The 26082-nt window shown below is 45.5% G+C and overlaps 1 protein-coding gene across 2 annotated transcripts in view; it reads right to left on the bottom strand.

The window, feature by feature from the left end:
- Positions 1-26082, bottom strand: part of EFTUD2 (elongation factor Tu GTP binding domain containing 2) — a 283894-nt gene that overhangs the window by 47667 nt on the left and 210145 nt on the right. For both annotated transcript variants that reach the window (XM_078645140.1, XM_078645139.1), the window contains exons 14-18: positions 13541-13676; positions 9570-9697; positions 9007-9200; positions 3363-3474; positions 3019-3159 (exon numbers count right to left, since the gene is read on the bottom strand). In XM_078645140.1, the coding sequence (XP_078501266.1) occupies positions 3019-3159; positions 3363-3474; positions 9007-9200; positions 9570-9697; positions 13541-13676 (711 nt within the window). The remainder of the gene's footprint in view (positions 1-3018; positions 3160-3362; positions 3475-9006; positions 9201-9569; positions 9698-13540; positions 13677-26082) is intronic.

Genomic DNA, 26082 nt, shown 5'->3' with positions numbered 1-26082 from the left:
GCTGCCCCGCAGGAGACGGCGGACGCAGGGAGGGGAGCGGCAGCTTAGCCGGAGGAGCCTCCTTCGGTAGAGGAGGAGGGGGTCATAGGCCTTGGCGGTGTATATACCACTGAGTACACCGTGCCCGATGACTTCTTCGAGGGAGGATGCCTGTGACCCAGACCCTCCAGAGCGTGAGCGACGCCTCCGACGTCCTTCACCAGATCCAGCGTGACTTTTGGCGCCAGAATCCCTCCTGCGCCTCTTAGAGGAGGTTGAGATCCTTGGTGACGCTGATCTCTTCCTGCTCGATGTCGAGCGTCGTTTTTCAGGCGTGGAACGGCGATCCCTCGACTCTGGCGTCGAACGCCGTCTCCTCGACGTCGAGTGTTTCTTCCTCGACGACGATCGTCGCCCCCTCGACGACGAGCGGTCCGACCTCGACGGCGAGCGTCGACTCTTTCTCCTCGATGACCGCTTCCTCACGGTCCTCGACGCCGAGGATCCCCTCGACGTCGAACTGGTCGACGGCGACCGGCGGTGTCGCTTCGACGGCGAGCGCCGGTGTCTTCGTCGACGGCGATGCCTCGACTTCGACGACGTCGGCGCTGACTTCGACGGCGGCCTAGCCAGGCCTCTCGACGGCGATCTCCCACGCTATCTCGACCCGGAGCCCCGGGGAAAAGGGGAACACACCGTCGTCATCCCTCTCGACGTCGTCGTCGATGCTATCGACGTCGACGGAGACCGGGACCTTTTGCTGGTCTTCCTGCCTCTGGGGAGCCCCCCAGAGGCCTCAGCAGGGGCAGAGGGAGCCTTCCCAGCCTGCCTAGACCCACCTGCAGCCTGCAGTCGCCTCTCTTCCAGGCCTTGGAGCCTAATCTTCTGCCTTTCCCTCAGGGTCCTTGTAGAAAAGGCCTGGCAGATGTCACAATCTTCAGGGACATGTTTGTCAGGAAGGCAAAGAATGCAGACGTCGTGTGGATCAGTCTTGGCCTTCTTCCTTCCACATGCTGGGCACTTGTCGAATAAAGCAGGCATTTTAGATACCTAAAAGCCTGAACAAACACACAGAAGTGAAAAGGAAACACCAAGAATCAAATGAGAACACTTTTAAATCCAAAAAGTGCAAAAAAATCCAATAAACCCTTGAAAAAGGGAGAGCTCAATGCACAGGGTCCTGTAAGCAGGAGCCGGAAAAAAGAACTGAAAGTGAGAGGGACCTGCTATGCATTCTGGGATACTGGGAGAAGTTCTGGAAAGTTCTCTTAAAGGCGCAGTATCCTATTTAAGCCACATAATGGCAGCCTATGGGGCTTGTCTGTCCATGCCTTCCTCTCTATCATTTCTGAGGGTGTTTGCTGTTAAAGCAAGTGAAATCTGGACAGGCTTTGCTGTTTGTGGATTTTTGGTGGAATTTTCTAGTTGAAGTACTGGACAGTGTAGCCTGTGAATATAGGCTGCATTATTTGTCTTTAAATTTTCTCTTAAGTGTCTTTGCAGTTCTGCAATTTTCTGACAACTTAGAAGATTATTTTTGATTGCCGGGGTCCACGCACATGGGCGGGACTATTCACTAGATTATGACTATACACAGAGATCCCCTACTACAGAATGGGGGCACCTGAGGGTATCGTCTATTTTTTGGCCCGACTTTATGTCAATCTGCGCACCAGCGTACGATACGGTCCTAGTGGGGACTGTACAACCAAGTTCAAGATTGGGCGAGGTATAAGGCAAGGGTGTGTCCTCGCCCCCTTGCTTTTCACTCTTTTCATTAATGAAGTTGATATTGTTTTAAAAACTATAGTGGCAGATGCCCCAAAAGCTTCTGCTATCTTGGCCTAACATTCTCTAAGAATTGTAGCTGGGCCTGTGAGCTTAACAACGTTCGGGCCAAGATGGCGAAAAGTGCCCACGGGGGTTTAAATTTGCCACCAAGTTAGGGGACAAACGGATCAAAGACATGTTAAAGATTTGTCAATCGAGATGTCTCTCCATTGCCCTCTATGGTGCTGGGGCCTGGGGATTTGCCACAGCTGAGAGTTTACAAGTGGAGGAAAACCACTTTTTAAAGAGACTCTCGTGCCTGCCCAAATCAGCCTCTAACGACATAGTCCACAGTGAGCTCGGAATTCAACATCTGTCCGATCTGATTGCCTTAAGACTGTTAATGTTATGGAGTGCAATCTGGATGAAAGAGGAGACATCTTTAAATAGAGTCATTATCAGTGACTGTCTTTCTGGTGACAACCATTTAAAGATTCCTTGGATTAGATATATAATCAACAGTTACCAGGAGATCTATGGGCTTGACTTAAAAGTGGACAGACTTGCTGCCTCAGGTTTGCCCAAAACTGAATTGAAGTATGCCTTCCTATCCTATAAGTCAGAGAGGCGTCTACTACCTGTGTGTTCCACGCAAGATTTAACGAGAGTGTGGGTTACCAACCATATCTAAGTCAAGTAACCAGAGCGTCACATCGGTTTGTTTTAACGAGGTTGAGGCTGGGGATTGTGCACCACCTGGTGGCCTTCCCTTCCAATAATAAGCACCCGGCTGGTCCGTGTCCTTGCGACAACATTACTGCACAAAGCACTCTGCACTTTTTATTGCTATGTAAACTTTATGTAAATTTTCGCATAGCTTTTTTAAAACCCCTATTTGTCAAGTTTGGTGTTAGGACTGTAATGAATGAAGTTGCTCTTTAACATGTACCACCCTGATGTCTGTTTTTTTACTACCACATTCCTTCTTAAAGCAATCAGGGCAAGAAAAAGCATGATTTTTTAATTATTTATTCTGTTCATGAAAATTTCTACCATGATTTTTATCGGTTATTGTAATACTGTTTGAAATTGTATGTGCTTTTACGGACATTGCATTTTTTTGTTCCGAATAAAGCCTTATGAAATGAAATGAGTCAGAAACTCCTGAATCCCTCGACAATACATCCACTTACTGCAGTCCTAGGATACTAACCCATGTGTCCCCGTCACAACACCCCAGGTACTCACTATTTAACTTCCAGCACTAACCTTCGTGGTGAGAGAAGGGTAGCTTTTGTTGACTTTTCTTAACCCATCCAACATCTTGGGCAGCTCTGAAGGATTGACAGGCTCCACAGCAATTTTGATAACCGAAGTAGTGTTAAACTTTAATGGTCTGAAAATCTGTGCCTGTAAACAAGTTCAAAGGCAAAATATTTAAAAATGACGGATGAGCAAAAAATAAAATCCTACAGCTAGTAATGCTGCATTGTAAGAAGGGCTGCTCATGCAATCCTACAGGTTGGCTGTGAGAAAATGCAGGTCTGTACGGTTTACAACAGCATGCTACACTGCTCAAATAGAAATGATGCAACTTCTCTCAGAAGCCTTACCTCCTCGTTGCCTCTGGGCTCTGTAATAGTTGCAGTCTTTACAATAGGCTGGTCTACTCCCTCAATAAGGACCCAGTTACCAGCAGGAACACGGTTCACTTCAATATGGTACCTGCAACAAAAGAGAGGGACAGATTCAGCTGTAGTTCTTGAGAAAGTTTTGAGGCATATCACTGAAGAGCAATAGTCAGAAACATCACTGTACAGCAAAGAGACTTAAATTAACTTAACAAAAAAGCCTTTTACTCGGCCCATTGTGTCAAAGAGTTTCAAATTGAATTATTTTGGGCACTGTGGGAAAGTGGGTTTCTGTTGCAGTACCCCCCACTTTTGCCTGGCTTTTGATGCAACTTTGACTGAAGTGCACTGGGACCCTACTGTCCAGGTTCTCAGTATCAGTGTTCTTTTCCTAAAACTGTACCAAGATTGGCCATTTCAGACCTCCCTGTAAGTCCCTAGTAAATGGTAACCTTGATACCTAGGGCACTGGAACTGAAGAGGGTCCCATAGGGACCCTTTACCAAGGTCATGCAAACTGCCACTGCAGCATGCATGCCTTGGTGCAGAGAAAAGCAACAAAGTCAACATGGCACACTTGTGCCATGTCAAAGGTGCCTAAGTTATGGGTAAGTCATCCCTCTAGCAGGCCATACAAGCCCTAAGGCAGGATGCACTATATCTCAGGTGTGGGCATATCTGCACGCGCAGATAAACCCCTACAATATTTAAGTCTATTCTTGATATTGTAAGTGCCAAGGAAGCCATAGAGACTACATGGGTTGGAAACTCAACAACTCGACTTCCCCATCACCATGATGGCCTCACTAAATCCAGGAGTGTTTGGTACCAAACAACTCCTCTCAAAAACCCACACTAATGCCAGTGTTGGATTTATTGCAACATGTTCCCAAAGGGCACCTCAGAGGTGACCCTGAAATCCTACCAACCCTAGTGTGGTCTCTGACTATTTTAGGCAGCCTGCCACCACCAAACATGTTCTGAACCCCTGTGTTGAAAGCCCTTGCTCTCTGAGGCCAGAAACAAAACCCATCCTGGGCGGATGTGTCACACCTCCTCCCGCAGGAAGGCACAGCGCTCGAGAGGGAAGCTTCAAAGACCTTGCAACCTTTTTAAGGCGACACCAGCCTCTGATGCTTGCAGCAGATGGCAACCCTCCGTTTCAAACCCCCACTTTTGGCACCAGAACCGGCGGGAAAACTAAGTGAGAATAAGGGAGACGTCCCCCGTTGCCAAAATCCACCCCTCAGTTGTTGAAGGCGAAGGGAAGCAAATTTTTCAGTGCCCACCAGTTGAAGATGGCGGGATGTATCCAATCAGAGCTAGGACTAGCCCCCTTCCACCGCAGGGTGGCACCCCAGGTAAAGAACCCAATGGTCCCTACCTGTGACTCCCATGTAATGCCCCTAAATCTAGTATTTAGGTGGCACCCCCAGACCCTGAAATCAGATTTATGAAGGCCTAAGAATCCCAGACACTGAACAGCCACACCAGCATGAGAGAAGGACCAGTGACTGACTCTTCGCCCGCTTGTCTGCTGCCTTTTGCCTCTGCTATAAAAAGACGACTCGTCCTGCAGACCCAGCAACCTCCAAAGCCCTGGGAGGACAGCCTGCCTTGGATAAAGACTCTAAACATCCCATGGACAGCGGACTTGTCCAGAAGAAACCTCTGGATCCACCTCTGCACCAGATGCCCACGAACCGAGTCAAAGTGGCCGACTGGCCCTGTTAAGGTTCCCCAGCGCTTGGGCGTACGAGTCCACCGTGGGCTGACCGCTGCCAGACTTCACCCTGAGGCCTGCATCCTCAACCTAAAGACTCCTGACGGCGACCTGCCCGGTAAGAGTTTTCTCATGCTGAAGACTAACCCCTGTACAAAAAGCTCCTGGGCCTTTGGGATCCTGATCGACAGTGTCCCTAGAATTTCCAAGGCAGCTGTTGGTTTTCTTCATTCGGCCTCCTGAGCCTGCAGCCTCTCTTCAAATTCAATCTCCCCCATGGGATTGAGTTGGTACTCTGCACCCGACCGCCCCTGTGTTGCTGAGGGTTTAAGTTTGGTGCTGCCTTGTGGCCCCCCTTGGTACTAACCTTAAGTTAGGGAGATCGACCCTTGACACCGCTTTACTCACCTGTGAACAGCACGACTTTGAGAACCTTAATTCTCCATTAATTAACATTAGGCACTGCCTCCGAATCTGACCTCTGCACCCAGCCGCCCCAGTGCCACAGTTTTGGTGCGATTTGAACCTTGCCCGACGTTGACCTGAAACCCTGAAGACTGAATCTGTAAGTCAAACACTTACTTGGAAAACTGCATTCTTGTTTTCTTTCCATAGGTTTACATTGCAAAACTTGAAAATTGCACAAAGTTTCCATTTTCTAAAGTATAAAGTATTTTTTCTGAAAAAGGTACTTACCTTTTTGCGTACATCTTGGTCTTAAAATAAAACTTCAGAGAAGCCTATTTTTCTAAAATTGGTGTGGATCTCCATTTTGAGTTGTGGGTCATTTATTGGTCAAGGTAAGTATAACAAATGCCTTACACTTCTCAGTGTTAGGCCTAAGGTTGCTCGCCACACTACCACAAATAGAACACTTTGGGTTTACAGTGAGCCCAATACACTTCTAGACTCTGCACGCTATAACCACCTAGCGGGATAACATATAAAGTGCCAGCTTCCTACAGGTACTGGGGGCCATGAAGCATTTTTAGGTGTTGTGACATTGCCTGGTGATGGGGCACCTAAGAATGAGCCTTGCTGCTGTGTTTTAGACAACCTGCAGGTGGTAAGTGAGACAGTGGGGTAAGGCCAAGATAAAGGGAATTGGCATAATTCACTCGGTCTGCAATAAACAACGGACAATACATTTAAAAGTGTTGGCAGGGAGAATGTCGAGAGTCTTTTTTTAAGATCGCAGTAACAAAAACCAGGTGGCAGCACCTGCCAGTAAAGGAGATCAACAGTAGAGATCAGAGTCAAATTTGACCACCAAGTTCCTCGCAGTGGACAGTGCATGTAATACTCCTAGCTGAGTGAATCACCATGTATTAGCCATGTCTTGAGTAGGTCCAAAAATCTAGATTTCTGATTAATTCAAAAAGAGTGCTGACCATACTAAGGCAGGGTTTAAAAGATTATATTTAGACATCTGTTCAATAGAGAACATGAATTGTGTGTCGTCAGCATAGGATACGACACAGAGTCCACACGATTGAAGCAAGTGGGGCCATACACCCATTAAAAATTGTAGGGTTTAACAAGACTTTAGGGACACTATATTTAAGTGTTTTAGTGGAAGAACAAAAACGGGAGAAGGAGATCGTCTGACATCTATGAGAGAGAAATGACTGGAGCCATTTTAAGGCAAGGCCACAAACAGCTAGGTCTACCACACACTGAAGATGAGTACCATGATACGTGTAAATGCTACTGAAAAGTTGAGTAGTACGAAGGCACCAGGCCTCATACTGATACTTCAGTTCTACTTGCAGTTTACAACCACCATAAAAAATGGCCACAAAGAGGGAGGATCATCTAAAACAAGCACCTACGTTTTGTCAGTATTCAACTCCAAACCATTAGTAGTGGTCGAGTCTGCCACTGCTTTCAGCCCAGGTTGAAAATTTGCACAAGCAGAGTCACAGTCAATTTACAGAACAATCTTTAGAGTGGAAAATAGTAATGTTCAGACGCTTAGCATGTGGTGACACATACAGATGAAAAGAGTGAAGCTCAGGGACAGCCTTTGAGGGTCTCTGCAAGTAGGGGGTGAGTAGATGATCTAGAAGGTGGAATGAGGACCGTTTGGTTCCTACCCACCAAAAAGGAGCAGAGTGCAACCATTGCAAAGCAGTATCCCAGATCCCCAACTTCGCCAGCTTTCTTAAAAGCTAAGAACAACAGACAGTGTCGAAGTCAGTGGACAAGTGAAGTAGGATCAGCGCAGCTACACTGCCCTGGTCAAGTATCATTCGCAGCTCATTTCGAACTGGCAAGCAATGGAATTTCTGTACCATGGTGTGGGCGGAACCTGACTTGAGCGGAGTGCAAGAGTGACTTCTACTGCAAGTAGTCCATAATATATTTTTTCACTAGCCCGTCTGCCACTGACTAAAAAGTGAAATGCACAGAAAAGTAGAAGGCAAAGACAAGTCCAAAGAAGAATCTTGGGAAACATTAATGCATCAGACTAACTGCTTCCGCCCTTTGAACTGAAGTGTTTGCTCTGTTTACTGCAGTTCTCTACATCACAGATTGTGCTATTCTTTGTATTTCTATCTTTATAGTTAGTAGCAGTGTTCAAAAGCAGCGATAAAATGTCAGGACATTTTCCTCCAACAGCAAAATGAGCAATAACTAGTTATCAATGACTTCATGCAATCTGTACTTATTTGGAAAGGGGGGCGCTCCTTTTAGGAGCAAGGGGCCTCACACACACCAAGGGGTGTCATGCTTCATCATCGGGCAGCTCCTCGTTGGGCGGGTGCTGCAATGCCCAACAAGCTCCTTAAGGGGGCTCTTTACTGGAGATCTTTTCTTTTTTGCCGATGTGAATTGTGAAGGTGAGTAAGGAAATGTAAGTAGAATGGGTGAGATAGGTGTGCATTAAAAATGACTATGGGGATCCGAAAGAAAACTCAGTTTTAATAGTTTATGATTTACATAAGTAGGTTGTTTGATTCATTAAAAAACAAACATTTACCTGTTTTAAATTCACCTTGACAGTTATTTTTACTTTGAAAGGGTTGATCTATATATGTACATCGCCTTCATGCCGAACTATCCAGTGCAACCCCGACAAAGGATGACAGACTACAAACTGACGCTTAAGATATACTATTGAGGTCTTGAAGAATATACTGCTGTATGAAGTGAGATACTATACTCATACCAGTCATGCCTACTCAGAGACTCTAGAGTTTTGTAGAGTTATAAAAGGAAGCTATTATGGTGTAGTCGCAGATGCCTGTTTCCAGTCCAGGGAGGACCTGGCTTGGCAGTGGGGCTGGACTGTTCCCATGAGGCACAGGGTCAAGACTAATTTGCATATGGCTGGGTTCAAACTGGAACAGCATGGTGAGCAAAAAAACAATGGATTTAGGCCCAGATCTCTGTACTGGGGTGAATGTGTGACATTGTTCTGCATTCTGTCCATCAACTGTTGTTTTTGTACTTGTCACCTCGAGTGGGACGGGTATGCCCAGACGTGGGTCCCTTGCTTTCCATGCCACTGGAATCAAGCTATCCTGGCAGAAGAGGGGTGAAACCCCCGAAACCGGTCCTAGGATGCTTGTTTCCAGTCCAGGGAGGACCTGACTTGGCAGTTCGAGCTGGACTGTTCCCATGAGGCACAGGGTCAAGACTGATTTGCATACGGCTGGGTTCAAACTGGAACAGCAAGGTGAGCAAAAAAACGATGGATTTAGGCCCAGACCTCTGTACCGGGGTGAACGTATGACATTGTCCTGCATTCTGTCCATCAACTGTTGTTTTTACAGTAGTCGCAGATATACACTGATCACAAACCACTATAACAAAGAAACAATGTGAACAACCAAAAGAAGATTTTGGCAGTGTACATACACAGATATTAAACTTGTTCATAAAAAAGTGTAATCCTACCTAGCTACCGAGATCCAGAGGCGACCCACAGTGCAGATCTGGGAGTCTTCTTCATCTTCCAGGGTGTAATTCTCACCAAGTACCTTCACCGGCTGTCCAGCATGGATTGTGCCACTCAGCACCCTGCCGAAAGCATGAAATTGCACTCCATCATCTGTACTGTACATCTTCGTTGTGTGACACATCAGGGGACCCTAACAAAAAAGCAAAGTATGAAAAATCCACCTAATGATCTTTTTTAAACCCTTGCTAAAATGTTATCATATCTCAGAAGGAACTGGTGCCGGATTTAGTGCCTGGGACACCTACATCTTTGGTTTCAATGTATGACAGAGTGATGGAAATTATTACTGGGGTCCAACCCACCCAAATTCCTATATCAGAAAAATTGGTGCTTCCATATTAAAATGAAATTCTGACCACTGTTTGGTCTGTTGCATCTCTGAAAATATATGAATTATTCATGGACATTCAGTTGTAAGAGTTTCTCCTATAACCACATAGAACAGCTGCCCAAGGTGGATACCTAACCCTCACCCTTTTACTACCAAAGGTTCTCTTACATCAGGATCGCACTCGATCATGGCCTCGCCCAGGTCTGAGTCAATGCCACCCATGTAATTGTGCTCAATTTTGGCCTTCGCTCCAGTCTTCGGTGAAGAGATATGTTGGACACACATATCCACAAAACCTGCAACAAGACAGGGAAAACATTATTTAGCAACTGAAGAGAAAACCTCTCCCCTGCTAGAACCCATTCCATAATGAAGGAGCAATCTTTCTGCTATGGCGGTAAACCTCAGATAGCTGGAGCCAGGAATATAGTGTGCGGGGAGTACAACACAATGTGAAGGAAAAATAATATAACTATACCCTCAAGAATAAAGCAGTATTGGACACCAGTTCACCAACTGAAGAGCAAAATAACGATCATGTGAGCAAAAAATCAGAAAACGCACAGTGAGAATAGTAAGAGGCATGTTTCCAGGGCTGGGCACTAAAGTACCAAAACAAGTGTGTGAGCAAATGGGATTCTGTTGTAGTAAGTTTGGGAGGGAAAACTTAGAAAGGCTAGGAGGTGGCCCACCATTGCCAACTCCACCACTCAGGTGGAGGAGGCGAAGTTAAGCACATTTTTCAGTCCACTCCATCTTGAAGATAATGGGACTCCTCAAATCAGGGCTATGTCTATGCTCCCTCCCACAGAAGGGTGGCATAATAGTGGGTGTAGTCATCCCTAGTAAGGTGCCCACTGGCCCTACCTACTACTCCCCTCAAACACCCCCTAAATATAGTATATAGGTGGCTTCCCCAGGCATAGAAGTCAGTTACCTTCAACCTAAGAACGATGAATGAAGACGCAGTGCAGCAAAGCCTGAAGACAACAACAGACTTGCTTGCCTCCACCTTCCAAGACCCTGCAAGAAGATGACGCCTGTTCTGTAGCCAGAGACTTCCAGAAACCCCAGTAAGACTGCCTGAACTTTGAGAAAAACTAGAACTCCAGAGAACAGTGATTCTGTCTCCAAGAATCCAACACAAAGCACTCCGGTGCCCTGTGGATCCACAAGTCCTGCCCACTCAGCACCAGATGCCTACGGCTCGCGTCCATGTGGCCGGCCCACCGACCCAGAACAGGTTCCCCAGCGATCCAGACCTCAAGTCTAGCGTTGGCTGACCTCTCCTGGACTCCACAACGATGCCTGCAGCCTGAATCCAGAGGCTTCCCCTTGACCACGACGAGCTCCAGTAAAAAGACTGACGTCTGAAGACAATCCTGCACCCGAAGCTCCTGCGCCTTGGTGAGCTGAATCGACGGCGCCCCTACGATCCTCTACATCTCCACATACCTCTGCTGTCATTGGTCTGCCTCCTGCATCCTCCGGTGCGAAGCCTGCAGCCTTTATTGAAAGCAGAATCCTCATTGAAAAGCATGCTGAATTTACACCCTGCACCCGGCTACCACTGTGCCGCTGGTGGTGTATGTTTGGTGCTAATTTGTGGCACCTGTGCTTGACCTAACCCCCAAAGTTTGACCCTGCAACTGATTCATTTACCTGCAAGTAGTGTGGCTTTGAGCACCCCCATTCTCCATTGAAACTCATTGGGTCGACCTCCGATTTTGACCTCTGCATCCGGCCACCGCTGTGCTGCTGGGTGTGCACTTTTGGTACTCACCTGACCTCTGGTCCCGAAGACTGGAATTGTAAGTGTTGTACTTACCTGTTCAACCACATTGTTTTCCTCCATACGATAACATTGAACTGTTCAGAAATTGCACTAATTGTCTACTTTTTGAAGTGAAAAGTATTTTTAGCTAAAAACATACTTGCCTTATTGCGAAGGTCTTGGTCTTAAAATTAAATGGAAAGCTTATTTTCGTAAAATTGCTGTGGATCTCCTTTTTTGAGTTGTGTGTCCAATATTGATCAATGTTGTGTAATAAATGTCCTACACTCCTCTATGTTGGGCCTAAGATTGCTAGCCCACACTACCACTAATAGAGCACATTGAGACCTGTACACTTTTGGGGAACCCCTGGACTCTGTGCACGGTATAACCACCAAGTGGCATACTATATACATAGCCAACGTCCTACAAAGTGGCACTGCTAGTATAGGCAAGGCACATTGCCAGAGTAATGCTATAGTGTGATACCAACAGAAGAAATGAATAACACTGCATTAAGTGAATTGCCTTGAGCAGTGGTATACAATGTGGATTGGGCAACAATATGCAAAAGATAGTGGTGAAAAATAACCACAGCAGCAACATTGCATCAATAGATTAGGCCCAACGTGAGCGGGAAAGTGAAAAACCAAAAGGGGTATTCATGCAATAGGGACAACCTATTAACATACTGGGATGCTCTTAACCTTCATGAAACCAGTTACAACTGTGCATGTTTGCTCATTCTCATAAGAAAGGTGAGCACATGAAAGTGAGGAGTTTAAAGGCTAGATCTGGGAGTGCTCGCTATATATGCCTTGTAGCCTTCCCTCATAACTCCACACGGTTTCTCATCCCTTCCATGTACCCTATGAGAGGCTCCAGCACCTCTTGTCCCAAGCTCCAAATGCACATGCTCAACCTCTTTGTCAAGGCACTTGAGCCTTGTGCTTTCACTGAAGAGGTGTTTGAATGACCCTGGGGTTATCTGAAGGTACCTGTACTCTACCTGAACACTCTGTAGAGCATCCACTCCATCTACCTCCCATAATGCTCGAATTGTATTCAATTATGTATGTGCATCTGCCTTACCAAGACAAATGATCAAGCCAGTCAAAGACCAAACCAGGATTGGTAGGTCCTAGGGGGCACCTTTGAGGTGCCCTCTGAGTACATGGTTTAATAAAACTCACAATGGCATCATTATGGATTTATCTAAAGGAGTTGTTTGGTACCAAACACGCCTGCGTTCATTGAAGTCATCATGGTTCTGGGGAACTTGAGTTGTCGAGTTTCCAACCCATGTAATCTCTATGGCTTTACTGGCACTTACAATGTAAAGAACAGACTTGACTATTGTAGGGGCATATCTACTCATGCAGATATGCCCACACCTTAAATATAGTTCACCCTGCCTTAGGAATTGTAAGGCCTGCTAAAGGGGTGACTTGGCTATACCTTAGGCAGTATTGCTTGGCACGGCACACAGGCAGTATGTTGTTTTTCTCTGCACCAAGGCACGCAGGCTGCAGTGGCAGTGTGCATGGCCTTGGTGAGGTGTCCCTAGGGGACCCTTTTCAGGCCCAATGCACTTGGGTACCACAGTACCATTAGCTAGGAACTTACAAGTGATCTGAAGTGCCAATCCTGGTACAGTTTTAGGGAAGGAGCTCTGGCACAGGGCACCTGGTTGGCAGAGACCCTGTGCACTTTCATCCGAACCCACATCATTTTCCAGGCAAAAAAGTGGGGGCTACCCAGGTCACAAGAGGCACTTTCTTACACCGGAGTTGTGCGCTATTTCATCTATGTTACTCTTCTATCCTAATTATTCTCCCTGTATATTCAATTCCTCCCATTCACTGTACGCTTATTTATTCCATTCATCACAGATTTCCAACTTTCCTAAATTGTGAATTTCTTCTCTTATCTACATACTAGAAAGTAGTTTATGCTATGGCTATGTCTTGTCTTCAAATGTATTCAAGTTATGGCCTCAACTACAGTAAATCTTAAACCACTTTGTATGTTCCTGCTCTTATTTTTTTGGTCTTTTTCCTCTACAATCCCCAAAATATTAGGTTTCAATCAATTCATTATTTTGTGACCCAACCACATTGTCAACTTGTGTGTCCTTGCTGCCTGTCATTTGAATTCGATCCCAAACTTTTCCAGATCTTTTCATATGTTTTTACTGTCAGGCGTAAAGCGATTAGGTACAAACGCTACATCAATAAAATACAATCAGAGCATAACCACAGACACACATTTCTGTGCTGCCTTGACAGTCATGACTGAGCCTCACTCGTTCCTCCATTTAACTGATTGGGCCGCCAGAGGACAACAGGGTCAGTTCAGAAGTTACCTGTGAAGTCCCCAAAGAATTTCTTGCAGACTAGACGCAAAAGTGGCCTGATGTTCAGCTTTAGCTCCTCCTTGGTTAAATGTATTCCCAGCTCCTCCAGTGTGTGGGGCAAGGAGGTGTCCACATCACCGACAACCTAGGAAAACAGAAAAATTAGTAGGTTAGTTTGTTCTCTTCTCTGAAACATTTGCATAATTAATGAAAGAAGTTCTCCTTGTTTGCACTGTCTCATACATTCCAAATCCATTTCTCTGAAACACTGTCAGGGAACAGGGCATCTGCACAAACTATACTGCTCTAAAACAGGACTGCCAATAACACTTTCCACTTAAGGGAGTACCACTAACATAGGTGATGGACCTGCATTAACATTAAGAGAACAATTCCAAGATAAGGGTACACTCGTCAATCCATAACTTACCAAGTTGCTAGGCTAGGCATCTGAAAAACTATTTGATATTTAAAACACACTTGTTACTCTGGTGGCGAGTGTCATGCTGACTCGGGAGATCCCGTTAGATTCCAAATTGATCCTTCTCCATAGTACAGAGGGTCTTGGCGGGAACACTATAAACGAGGACATTGCTAAGATGTGTAAAGTGAACTCCTCATCGTTTATAGGCGCAAGGAAAAGAGGTATGGACCAGTGTACGGGCACAGAAATAGCGGTCTTCCAGGCCAGGGGTTGTCCTCCAAAACACCTGAGGATATGGCAGCACTAGGCTGATTACAGGTGTATAGTTCTAGCCCCAGTGTGCACTATTGATGCCCAGTTAGACACTGAGATACGAACTTATGGAGATACCACATAAGGGTACTTACTGTAAACTTCCAGTGTTCTTGGCACGGGGATCAATTGGGGGGCCTTTCTGGATCTGAGGGGGGGATTGTGTGGGACTGTGCTAGTTTCCTGTGTTCATGTTATTCAAGGGTGTGTACCTGGTCATGTGCTGCTTAATTCCATAGGCCGTAATGGCGAAGTCTTATTACAAACCTCCAAAAACTGTTATGAAGAAAAAAAAACATTTGTCCTGTTATTTCTCATTTTGCAATGCATTTTATAGAGGGTAAGGCAGAAAAAAAGCAGCATTCAATAATAAGTAGTTATTCCTTTAATTTGTTGTCTAAGGTTTGTGAACCTATCTTCAGCACAGCAATTTCAACTGTTCTTTTCAGCAATCAGATATGCAGCTAAACCTCACATGAGTTAAATTAAGAGTAAAAGTAATTATTTTTCAAGAAAGGTATGCCCCTCACAGTCATTATCATAGAACAGATTTAACAGCAGAGCCTACAGAGGGAGCGGGGCACCGGATGACTTCACAAGACATTACCAAGGGATGCATGACCGACCTGTGCATCATTCATTGCACCCAAATTTAAATGATAAGGAACACCAAAACGGTGCAATCATTTGTAAAAATCAGTTTTGGAAAGGCCATGTAAAAGGATATTGTGTAAGAGGCTACATAGGTGCCTAAAATCTTATGAGGTATGTTGAAAGACACTCTTTAAAAGCCTAGTTTGCTTTTTATATCACAGCTTTATAAATTCCATGATCCATTAAGTGGCTGACTGCTTATTGATTGCCCCAGGCATAAGAGACCACATGATTGTCTATGCTCTTTTGTCTAATCCTGAAAACATCTCAACACTTCTCCTATCAAACATGTGAAAAGCTTGCTCCTCCGGATTCTGTGGACTTTGGGAAAACGTTTATGAACTTACTGTGCTCCAAATATGAAATTCTGACAATGTCGGGTAAAAATAAGGTGAGATCTAAGGATAACGTTCACCCAATGAACAAGCATTGGCATAGCCAATAGGTCCCGCCTTTGGGACCTTATAGTGTGTAGTTATCCAGCACAATATCCTTAGTGCAAAAACATCAAGTGATGTATGGCTAAACACTTATAAGGCCCCATAGGCGAGACCATGTTCTGTTGTCAATACCAATTTATAGAGACCCACTGTACGCAGACACCGTCGGCTGCAGGCTTCAGAATGGAATCTGCAGTACTGTTGTTAGTGAAGAGTAAACACCAAGTGACGCCCTTCCATAAAAGGAGTGCGCACATTACGTCAGTTTTATAAATACAACCGCCGCTGCGTAGTGTACATCACTTGCCAATCACAGTGTATGTGCGTGTCTGCTTGTTGTATATGTGTGTGAGTGTTTTCATGCTTATGTACATACACATAATAGGTGTGTGCCCAAATATGCTGGTATGTAATAGAGAGATGTATACAATATGTGTATTTATATATGTATATCTATAATCCATATATATACACATATATGTGTGTGTGTGTGTGTGTGTGTGTGTGTGTACATATATATATTTATATGCACCAAAGTCCTTCCCAACAAATGAAAAGGCGGAGTCTAACACGGGAGCAGGTTTAGGAGGCCTTTAATTGTCCATTCCACCAGGGCGAATGCATTTCGGCATTGTGAGCCTTCGTCAGCGCCGTGGAAAAATGAAGAACAAGGAAACAGTCCACACTTAAAATGTCCTGCCGCTGTACGATTGGCTGCGGCTACTCCTCCCCCAAATGGGCTCCGCCAAATGTAGTTGATACTGTAGGTACCAGAAACTACAGGACCCAGAATTCAGCAATTCTGGGTCCTGTAGTTTCTGGTACCTACAGTATCAACTACATTTGGCGGAGCCCATTTGGGGGAGGAGTAGCCGCAGCCAATCGTACAGCGGCAGGACATTTCAAGTGTGGACTGTTTCCTTGTTCTTCATTTTTCCCTGGTGGAATGGACAATTAAAGGCCTCCTAAACCTGCTCCGTGTTGGTCTCCGCCTTTTCATTTGTTGGGAAGGACTTTGGTGCATTTTCTTACACGTTTGCCAGTGACGTGTTGGGAGACACCCGCACTCCAAGTGGTCAGATCTTTTGCTGGCAACGCTTCGGCTTTTGTTTTCGTCATGGATTGACATTGATCAGGCCCACCACAACATCCGGATGGAGTCAAACGCGACAGCGAGGACACTGTGCCTTGTGTGGAGTTAGCGGCATTGCTGCGGGCCCCCGCGAATGTGACATCTGGACAGAGTGGGTGTGCGAAGGGAACGGGAGGGGGGCCTTTTCAGTCTAATATTGGGGAACATCGAATCTACAGCACACACCGTCCTGTGAAACGGCGGATCCTATCGTCATCACCACCATGGGACTCTGAGTCAGACTGCTGAATTCTGTGTCCTGTAGTTTCTGGTACCTACAGTATCAACTACATTTGGCGGAGCCCATTTGGGGGAGGAGTAGCCGCAGCCAATCGTACAGCGGCAGGACATTTTAAGTGTGGACTGTTTCCTTGTTCTTCATTTTTCCACGGCGCTGACGAAGGCTCACAATGCCGAAATGCATTCCCCCTGGTGGAATGGACAATTAAAGGCCTCCTAAACCTGCTCCAGTGTTGGTCTCCGCCTTTTCATTTGTTGGGAAGGACTTTGGTGCATTTTCTTACACGTTTGCCAGTGACGTGTTGGGAGATACCCGCACTCCAAGTGGTCAGCTCTTTTGCTGGCAAAGCTTCGGCTTTTGTTTTCGTCATGGATTGACATTAATCAGGCCCACCACAACATCCGGATGGAGTCAAACGCGACAGCGAGGACACTGTGCCTTGTGTGGAGTTAGCGGCATTGCTGCGGGCCCCCGCGAATGTGACCTCTGGACAGAGTGGGTGTGCGAAGGGAACGGGGCCTTTTCAGTCTAATATTGGGGAACATCAAATCTACAGCACACACCGTCCTGTGAAATGGCGGATCCTATCGTCATCACCGCCATGGGACTCTGAGTCAGACTGCTGAATTCTGGGTCCTGTAGTTTCTGGTACCTACAGTATCAACTACATTTGGCGGAGCCCATTTGGGGGAGGAGTAGCCGCAGCCAATCGTACAGCGGCAGGACATTTTAAGTGTGGACTGTTTCCTTGTTCTTCATTTTTCCACGGCGCGGACGAAGGCTCACAATGCCGAAATGCATTCGCCCTGGTGGAATGGACAATTAAAGGCCTCCTAAACCTGCTCTCGTGTTGGTCTCCGCCTTTTCATTTGTTGGGAAGGACTTTGGTGCATTTTCTTACACGTTTGCCAGTGACGTGTTGGGAGACCCCCGCACTCCAAGTGGTCATATATATTTATATATATACACACACACACACACACATATATTGACATGAATGCTTATGTGTGTATGTGTACATATACCCATATGTATTTATGTCACATATTTGTAGGTTTCTAAAATATGTACAGTGCACTAACATCGTGCATAAAAGACGTGTGTTTGCATTCTATTTTAGTACATTACGTGTAGCCATGTACACGCACACACACATAGTTTGATGAGCGCCAAATACGGACAGATGCTAAGCCATAAATGAATGTAAAAAAACGCAGCATCGCATTTAAATGATATTTACCGGGGCTTATTAACATATACGCAGAAGCGTCTAATCGAACAATAAGAATGATCGGGAAAACACGGTTGGCCAAATAAATGTTTTGTAACACATTAATTGAGGCCATGCAAGGAAACATCTTTAAATCAGCAAACTGTTTAATGTTCCTGTCCTCAGCTCCTTAATAACAAACTGTGGACCAAAAGCGCTCATCTTCAGCAAGAGCGGCCTCAGCAATATATGAACAATATATCGCTTAGTGTCCAGCAGTGTGTCCTTCATGTGCGTGTGTTCATGAGATGCAAGGACGTTCGCTCTGTTTACTTCTCTGGGTTCGAGGGTTTGCGCGAGCACTGTGCCCTCGTTTTAGGTCTCGTAGAAACAACACGCATGCGTTGTTCTGCTAGAGTTATAGTAAGGGGCATTCAAAAATGCTCTCAAAGTCTGCCGGCGTTTGGGGCATTTTCGCGGCCGCTTTGATGTTCTCAGTGAGCCTCGCGGCCACTGAGAATATCAAAGCGGCGGCACGCACCATTTGTCAGGCTTTAACTTGTTGTTACAGGTCGTAAATTAGGAAACCATGTCAGAGGGCAGACCTGGCTCACCAGGAGTAAATTACTCGAGTGAATCACTCCTCGTAGTCAATGGGCCGAAAAGAATTGGTTTGCAGCAGCTTGGCAGAGAGGAGCAGTGACTGGGCCCGTGTTCTTCTCAGCACATCCTGTATTCACTCGTGCAGAGTGGAGCTGTATTTTCCCACCCAGACTCCACGATTTTCCAGCCGACATTTAAAGGACCCGTTTGGAGAAAAAAAATGTTATATCCATCTGTGTTTAGGCCAGGATATGCTGGCTAGCATTTGATTTTGCTGTTTTCTGTAGCTTTGTGCACTGGGCTATTAACGACGCAAATAATTTCTTGTAATCAGGGCGCTTGCGCAGAAGGAGAAGTTTCTGTCCTGTAACTCCAGTTCTGTAGTAGGGGTATCTCTGTTATAGTCATAATCTAGTGAATAGTCCCCCACTAACAACGGGCAAGGAAAGAGAAGCATCAAGGCTAATAAAGGAGATAGCTTCCCTCCTAGATTCCTTTATTCGCCCAATAGAGACTAGACTGCTTAACATAGAGGCTCAATTGATTAAAATAGCTACTTGCCCCAAGGCAATACCTTTACAGGGACCGCCAAAAGCAGGGACAAACATCTCGGCTACATTGCCTACACATAAGAAACCTGTAACCTTAGCCTGCCCGCCGCCCAAACAGCAACCCACAGTAAAGGCCCCTACAGCACCAAAGGCTCCCCCTGTACAGAAACCCACGCCCAAGGTCCTTACAATTCCCCCGCAGACCAATACCATACTAAATACACCTAAAGTAAATACTCCAACCACAAACACACCGGCCCCCAAAACTCCTGCCACCAAAAAGATAAATTTCTCAAATAACAAAGGAGCTTTGAGAGGGACCACTGATAACAGGCACCCTCTAAACATGCCACCTGAGGCATGTCCTTATGTGGTAGTGATGACGGGGGTTCCCGAACTAACGGGAGAGGGGATGGAACTCAATTGGTCGTTGAAAAATAAAGTACAGCATTGGCTGAACACAAACCGACCTGTTCCGCCAACCTGGAAAAGCAGGATAACATCAGTTTGTAGGACCCCTTGGGTGGGGCACAGGAAAAAAAGCCTTCGGGGAGACTGTATAGTGATCACTTTCGAGGATTCTAGTATAGCTGAGTATATCTGCTCCTGGGAACATAATAATACAACTGGAGGGATCGCTACAAGATCCCTCTCCTATTTCTACCCAAAAAGATATTATAACAACTATGCGAATGAATCCGATAACATCTGGTGAAAAGCAATCCCACAACCATGGGAATTAGACTTAGCTGGGCCTAAAATATCTCATCGATATAGTGATTCTGACAACTCTTGGTGGTCAGCAAACCAGAATTACCAACAACACGAGGGCCCGTGGCAGACTGTGGGACCACAAAATAGAGTCAGAAACTGGGAACAGTGGGACAGACCGCTCTATCGATCATACAGACCCAACTATAGAGACATCACATATGGGCAAAATTGGCCAGGCATACCGACTATGAACCGGTTTAACAGCCTGGAAATGGTCGACTGACCACGAGTCAAATCCCCGAACCCCCTACATGTAACCCCGGTCATATCTAATGATCCCCCTGTTTTATCAGAGCCTAAAATGGCAGACACAGAAAAGGAAATCTTGCAGCTCCTGGTGATCTTTTGGAACATTGCAGGTCTCCGATCAAAAATAGAGGATGGTTTTGCCGCCCGATTTTTGGAGGATGCTAAAATGATATGCTTACAGGAGACATGGGTCACGATGCCCATACATCTTGTAGGATATAAGACATACTCATCTCCTGCCCTCCGAAGCAGCTCAGGTAGACCTAGGGGGGGGCTGGCAACCTACATAGCGAACACAATAACAGACCTGATTGTATTAGAGGCAGATCCTTTTCCAAACTTCCAGTTGCTCACTCTCACAATAGGGAAAAAACATATCATTATATTAATCAACCTATACAATAATCTAGATGATGATAATTTCATAAACACCCTTCTTTTAATTCAAGAAAAAATCATTCACCATCGGCACCTTTATGAGAGAAAGGGTAACGTTCATATAATTTGGGGAGGGGATTTCAATTTACATCCCTGCACAAACAATCAGACCTGTGGAATGATGGACGAATACGAGAACCCACTCGTCCACTTCCTCCACTCACGAACGGGATCAGCTATGAACAAGATCCTCTCAGACTTGGAACTTCTAGTAATAAACCCTACTCTACCACCAGATAATCAACTAGAACCTACCTATCGAGGAAGGGGGCACGAGACCACAGTCGATTATATAATTACTACAGAAGGTCTAAGAGACCTAACCAGTAACTTTACAATTTTGGAAAATATCCTAAGCGACCACTCTGCTCTAAGCTTGAACTTACAGATGAAACAACCAAGATCTCTTATGGCAACAATAGCAAGCACCCTATCACAAAATAGGCTTGAATTGGGCAAAAACAACGGATACACTATAAAATGGGAAAAAGTGGATCCTAACAAGCTCACCAACACTTTATTAAAGACCGCTCATAACAATATATTGATATGCCTGGACTCCCAAGCAGAACCAAAGCAAATCCTGGAAAATTTTAAGATGATATTAGAACAAGCAAAAACACTGCTGACCAGAGTACCCAAACAAAACAAACCAAGTACCACAGGCTGGTTTAACCATGATTGTACTAAGGCACAGACCAACCTTAGAAAAGCACTTGGAAAAGCAAACAGAGATCAAATAGAGATCCAACAACTCCGGCGAAACTATAATAACGCCAGAAAGGCAAGGAAAAACGAGCTGAAACTGTCCTTGTGGAACGCTCTGCATAAAAGTGCACTCTTGAAAGATAGTCAGTCATTCTGGAGAATTGTTAAATCACCTTTGCTATCGGACTCTAACATTCCACAGATCGACGTTGCCATCGATGAGGAAACCTGGGTGAACCATTTTTCAAAAATATTTGAACTAACATCATTAACAGAAGAACATTATTTTAATCTCCCACCTGTAGTATTTCCAATACCGATAGACTTCGAACTACAAGACATCGAAATGGCACTATCAATGAGCAAGAGCGGCAAAGCACCCGGCCCCGATGGGGTCCCAGTGGATCTATTTAAACATCTTCGTGACCTTTGGGCACCAATACTCACAAGAGTTTGCACAGCAGCAGCGAATCTCGGACTGCTGGAGTCGTGGTCACGTTCCATCATGGTCCCTATTTTCAAAAAGGGGGACCGTCAGGATACGAAATGTTATCGACCTATATCGCTGCTTGACTCCCTAGGCAAAGTAGTCGGCAGAGTGGTCCTAGAAAAACTTCAGCAATGGGCAAGAGATAAAAATATCCTTTCGGATCTCCAGTTTGGATTTAGGGAAGGCTATGGAACAGTTGAACAGGCCCTCAACTTAAGCATGCTAGTTTCGAAATACATCTATGCAAAGCCAGGATCAATTTACATGGTATACGTGGATTTGTCCTCTGCGTTTGACTGCGTGTCGCATGCGAAGCTCTGGTCACTGCTGAGTACATTAGGGGTTGATCCTCCCCTCCTGGACTTTGAGGGAGCTATATGGCGAAGCCTCTGCAAGAGTGAGATATGGGACAAAAGGAGAGTTAACTGCAACGTTTAGGGTAGAGCGCAGAGTAAGGCAAGGATGCGTCCTAGCCCCCTTCCTCTTCTCACTGTATACCAACGGCTTAGAGGAGACTATGTTGAGGGGGGGGCAGGATTTGCCCAGATTGAAACATCGCCTGATCCCCGCTCTGCTCTATGCGGATGACGCAGTTATTTTAGCACGCACTCCTATCGAGCTTCAGAAATCCTTATCTAAGTATGCTGACTTCATGGGTGCTCTGGACTTACATATTAATGTAAAAAAAACATTTGTCATGGTAGCGGGTGGAAAGCGAAAAGTCACTAAGACCATCTATTTAAAAGACCAAAAAATCGAAAAGACCTCACAATATCCATACTTAGGCATCATGATTGATGACAGCTTACATTGGAAAGCAGCTGTTGAGGCCAGGAGACATCTTTTTAAACAAGCAATTCTAGCATTGATGAATTTCTCAAACAAACTTGGAAAAAGATCAGCAGTAGAATTGTTACAGATTTATGCTGCAAAATGCCAAGCCATCGCCCTATACGGGGCAGGGATTTGGGGACACACAGCTACTGGTTCACTACAAAAAGAAGAAAACATCTTCATGAGATTACTTTTGTCCACGCCAAAAGCCTCTTCCATCTATGCCTCACACATGGAATTGGGAATCCCATATATCGAAGACTTAATAAAGATCCAGCCACTTTTACTCTGGAGGCGCGTCTGGCTGTCGGATGATAACCAGCTGACCAAAAACATCTTGCAGGACTCTATGGAACTGGATCATGTACATAAAATAGTATGGCTCTCCTATATCAGAAATTTCTTTCCGATCTAGGATTACAAAAGTATTATTACACTCCAGAAAAATTAAATGAAATATCCAAAAAAGATCTGAAACAAATCGCGCTGAGCCATCTAGAGTCTTTGAGACTGACTTCGCTGTTGACCAAAAAATCTGTGACCCATGCGAATATGATACAGCATTCCCCGAAAATCCAGCTTTATTTGACCCTGGAATTTACAGCATATGATAAGATGCTCCTTACAAGGTTCAGATTGAATCTCTTTTACAGACTAGTGACTTTCCCTGATAAAAACAATTGGAGCTCTAACTTGGTCCCTTGTCCATGTGACGATTTGTCCCAACAGTCTACCATTCACACAATTTTGTTTTGTACATTTTTTCATACCCATCGAAAAATCTGGATAATCCCTCTATTAAAAAGATGGGGTTATAGACAATGTCGCCCAGCCATGTTAACACTACAGATGTTGGATTCGGAATGTACCTGTTACCACGTACTTAATTTCCTAAAGTGTATTATGAGGCATAGGAGCAACCTTTGAAATAGAAGGAAACTTAGAAGGTTATTATCGTCTTACTACTAACCCAATTTGCACAGAATCTGGTCATATGTTTTAAAAATTTGTGTACAATATCTGTTTTTTATAAATACTTGTGTATTTTGTATGTTGCGATAACTTTTATGGTTTTGCGCTGCTAAAAAACCGAATAAAGATTATTATTATTATTATTATTATAGTGAATAGTCCCGCCCATGTGCGTGGACCCCGGATCAATCAAAAATAATCTGTTAAGGTGTCGAAAAATGCCGAACTGCACAGACACTTAAGAGAGAATTAAAGACAGATAATGCAGCCTATATCCACAGGCTACACTGTCCAGTACTTCAACTAGAAATTCCACCAAAACTCCACATACAGCACAGCCTGTCCAGGGTTTTCCAAGAGAAAAACCATGCTTTTAACAGCAAAACCCTCTGGAATGATAGAGAGGAAGGAGTGGACAGACAAGCCCTATAGGCTGCCATTATGTGGCTCAGAACAGGGTACTGTGCCTTTAAGAGAACTTTCCAGAAGCCTCACAGTATCCCAGAATGCACTGCAGGTCCCTTTTACTTTCAGTTCTTTTTGAGGGCGTAACACGCCAGACCTGTAGCATTTCTTACATGAAAATCTCTCTCCACCGGGGAGGAGGGCGGGCGCTTATGACTATAACAGAGATACCCCTACTACAGAACTGGAGTTACAGGACAGAAACTACTCCTTCTGTAGTAGGGGATCTCTGTGTATAGTCATAATCTAGTGAATAGAATGGCAAGCCCATCCCCACACCAAAGCGGCGGTGGAGGAAAGAGAAAATAATAATAATACCACTACTGTGCGAACAGATTTCGCCCAACCTGAGCATCTGCCCTGGCATCAGTGCCCAGGCAATAATGCTTAGCAAAGGTATGGACTGACTTCCAAGTGGCCCCTTGCAGATTTCTGCAATTGGAACATTACGGAGCAAAGCCGTCGTGGCCGCATTGCCCCTAGTGGAATGAGCCTTAGGTTTACCCCCTAAGGTCTTATTAGCCTTTTGGTAACACAATTGTATACAGGACACAATCCACCTCGAGATGGACTGTTTAGAGGTAGCAAGACCCGTCCTGACTGATCCATAATTGATAAACAATTGGTCTGACCTACGGATATCCTTGGTTTTATCCAGATACAATTTCAACACCCTCCTAACATCCAGGGAATGCAGGGACCTTTCCGCTGGAGAGGAAGGATTCTGAAAAAACGTAGGTAAAGTTATGGTCTGGTTAACATGAAAATTAGATATAACCTTTGGAAGAAATTTAGGGTGAGTACGCATAACAACCTTAGCAGCATGAAATACAGTATAAGGTTCCTGGCAACACAACGCCTGAATTTCACTCACCCTGCGGGCCGATGTAATGGCCACGAGGAACGCCGCCTTCCAGGACAGGTGCTGCAACGAAGCCTTATGAATAGGTTCAAAAGGCCCCTTCATCATTCTGGACAGCACCACATTCAATTCCCATGAAGGCGAAGGAAGCCGGACAGGAGGGAACACTTTCTTCAAGCCGTTCAAAAAATCTTTGATCACAGGGATCTGAAAGAAGGAAGTCTGTGAAGGGCATTTCCTGTAGGCAGTCAGCGCAGCGAGATGAACCTTAATGGAATGGACATTAAGACCAGACTGCACTAGATGTAGAAGATACGGAAGAATGACATCTTCCTTACAAGTCGTAGGGTCATAGTTCTTGGACTTGCACCAGATGCAAAACCTCTTCCACTTGTAAGCATAAGAAGTCCTAGTGGAAGGTCGCTTAGCCTCCTTCAGTATGTCCATGCAATCTTCAGGTAGATTCAAATGGCCATATTGCACTATCTCATGAGCCATGCCGCCAAACTCAAAGACGAGAGGTTGGGAAGCAACATCTGCCCCCCAAACTTCGTGAGAAGGTCCGGCCTGCACGGCAGCCGTACGTGAGGAAGGAGAGACCGGTGAAGCAGGTCCGTGAACCACCACTGCCTGGGCCATTCCGGGGCAATCAGGATCATCCGCGCCCTGGACTGGGACAGCTTGATGAGCACCGCGGGAATCAGGGGAATGGGTGGAAAAGCGTACAGAAAGCTGTTCGACCAGTTGATCAATAAAGCATTCCCCAGCGTCCCCGGCTGGTAGTACCTGGAGGCGAAGTCTCGGCATTTGCTGTTTTCGGCGGTGGCGAACAGATCTACGTCTGGAGTCCCCCACCTTGCGAAGACTTCTCCTAGTACTTCGTCGTTTATGACCCATTCGTGGTTTTCCTGAATCAGTCTGCTCAGTGCATCTGCCTGAACATTCTGCACACCTGGCAGATGGGTAGCCGTTATTGGTAGTCCTCTGGCCAGAAGCCAGTGCCAGATCGCCTGCGCCTCCTGAGACAGAGTGCGCGATCTCGAAACCCCCCTGCTTGTTGAGGTAATACATCATGGTCGTATTGTCCGTCTTTACAAGCAGAGAGTTGGTCCGGAAGGACGGATGAAAGGCCTTCAGTGCCAAGTGAACAGCCCTGAGTTCCAGGAAATTGATGTGGTACGTGGACTCCGTC

Source organism: Lissotriton helveticus, chromosome 5_1 (assembly GCF_964261635.1).
Source record: "Lissotriton helveticus chromosome 5_1, aLisHel1.1, whole genome shotgun sequence".
Classification (NCBI taxonomy): domain Eukaryota; kingdom Metazoa; phylum Chordata; class Amphibia; order Caudata; family Salamandridae; genus Lissotriton; species Lissotriton helveticus.
Note: the sequence above shows the minus strand (reverse complement) of the source record. Positions and strands in the feature narration are given on the sequence as shown.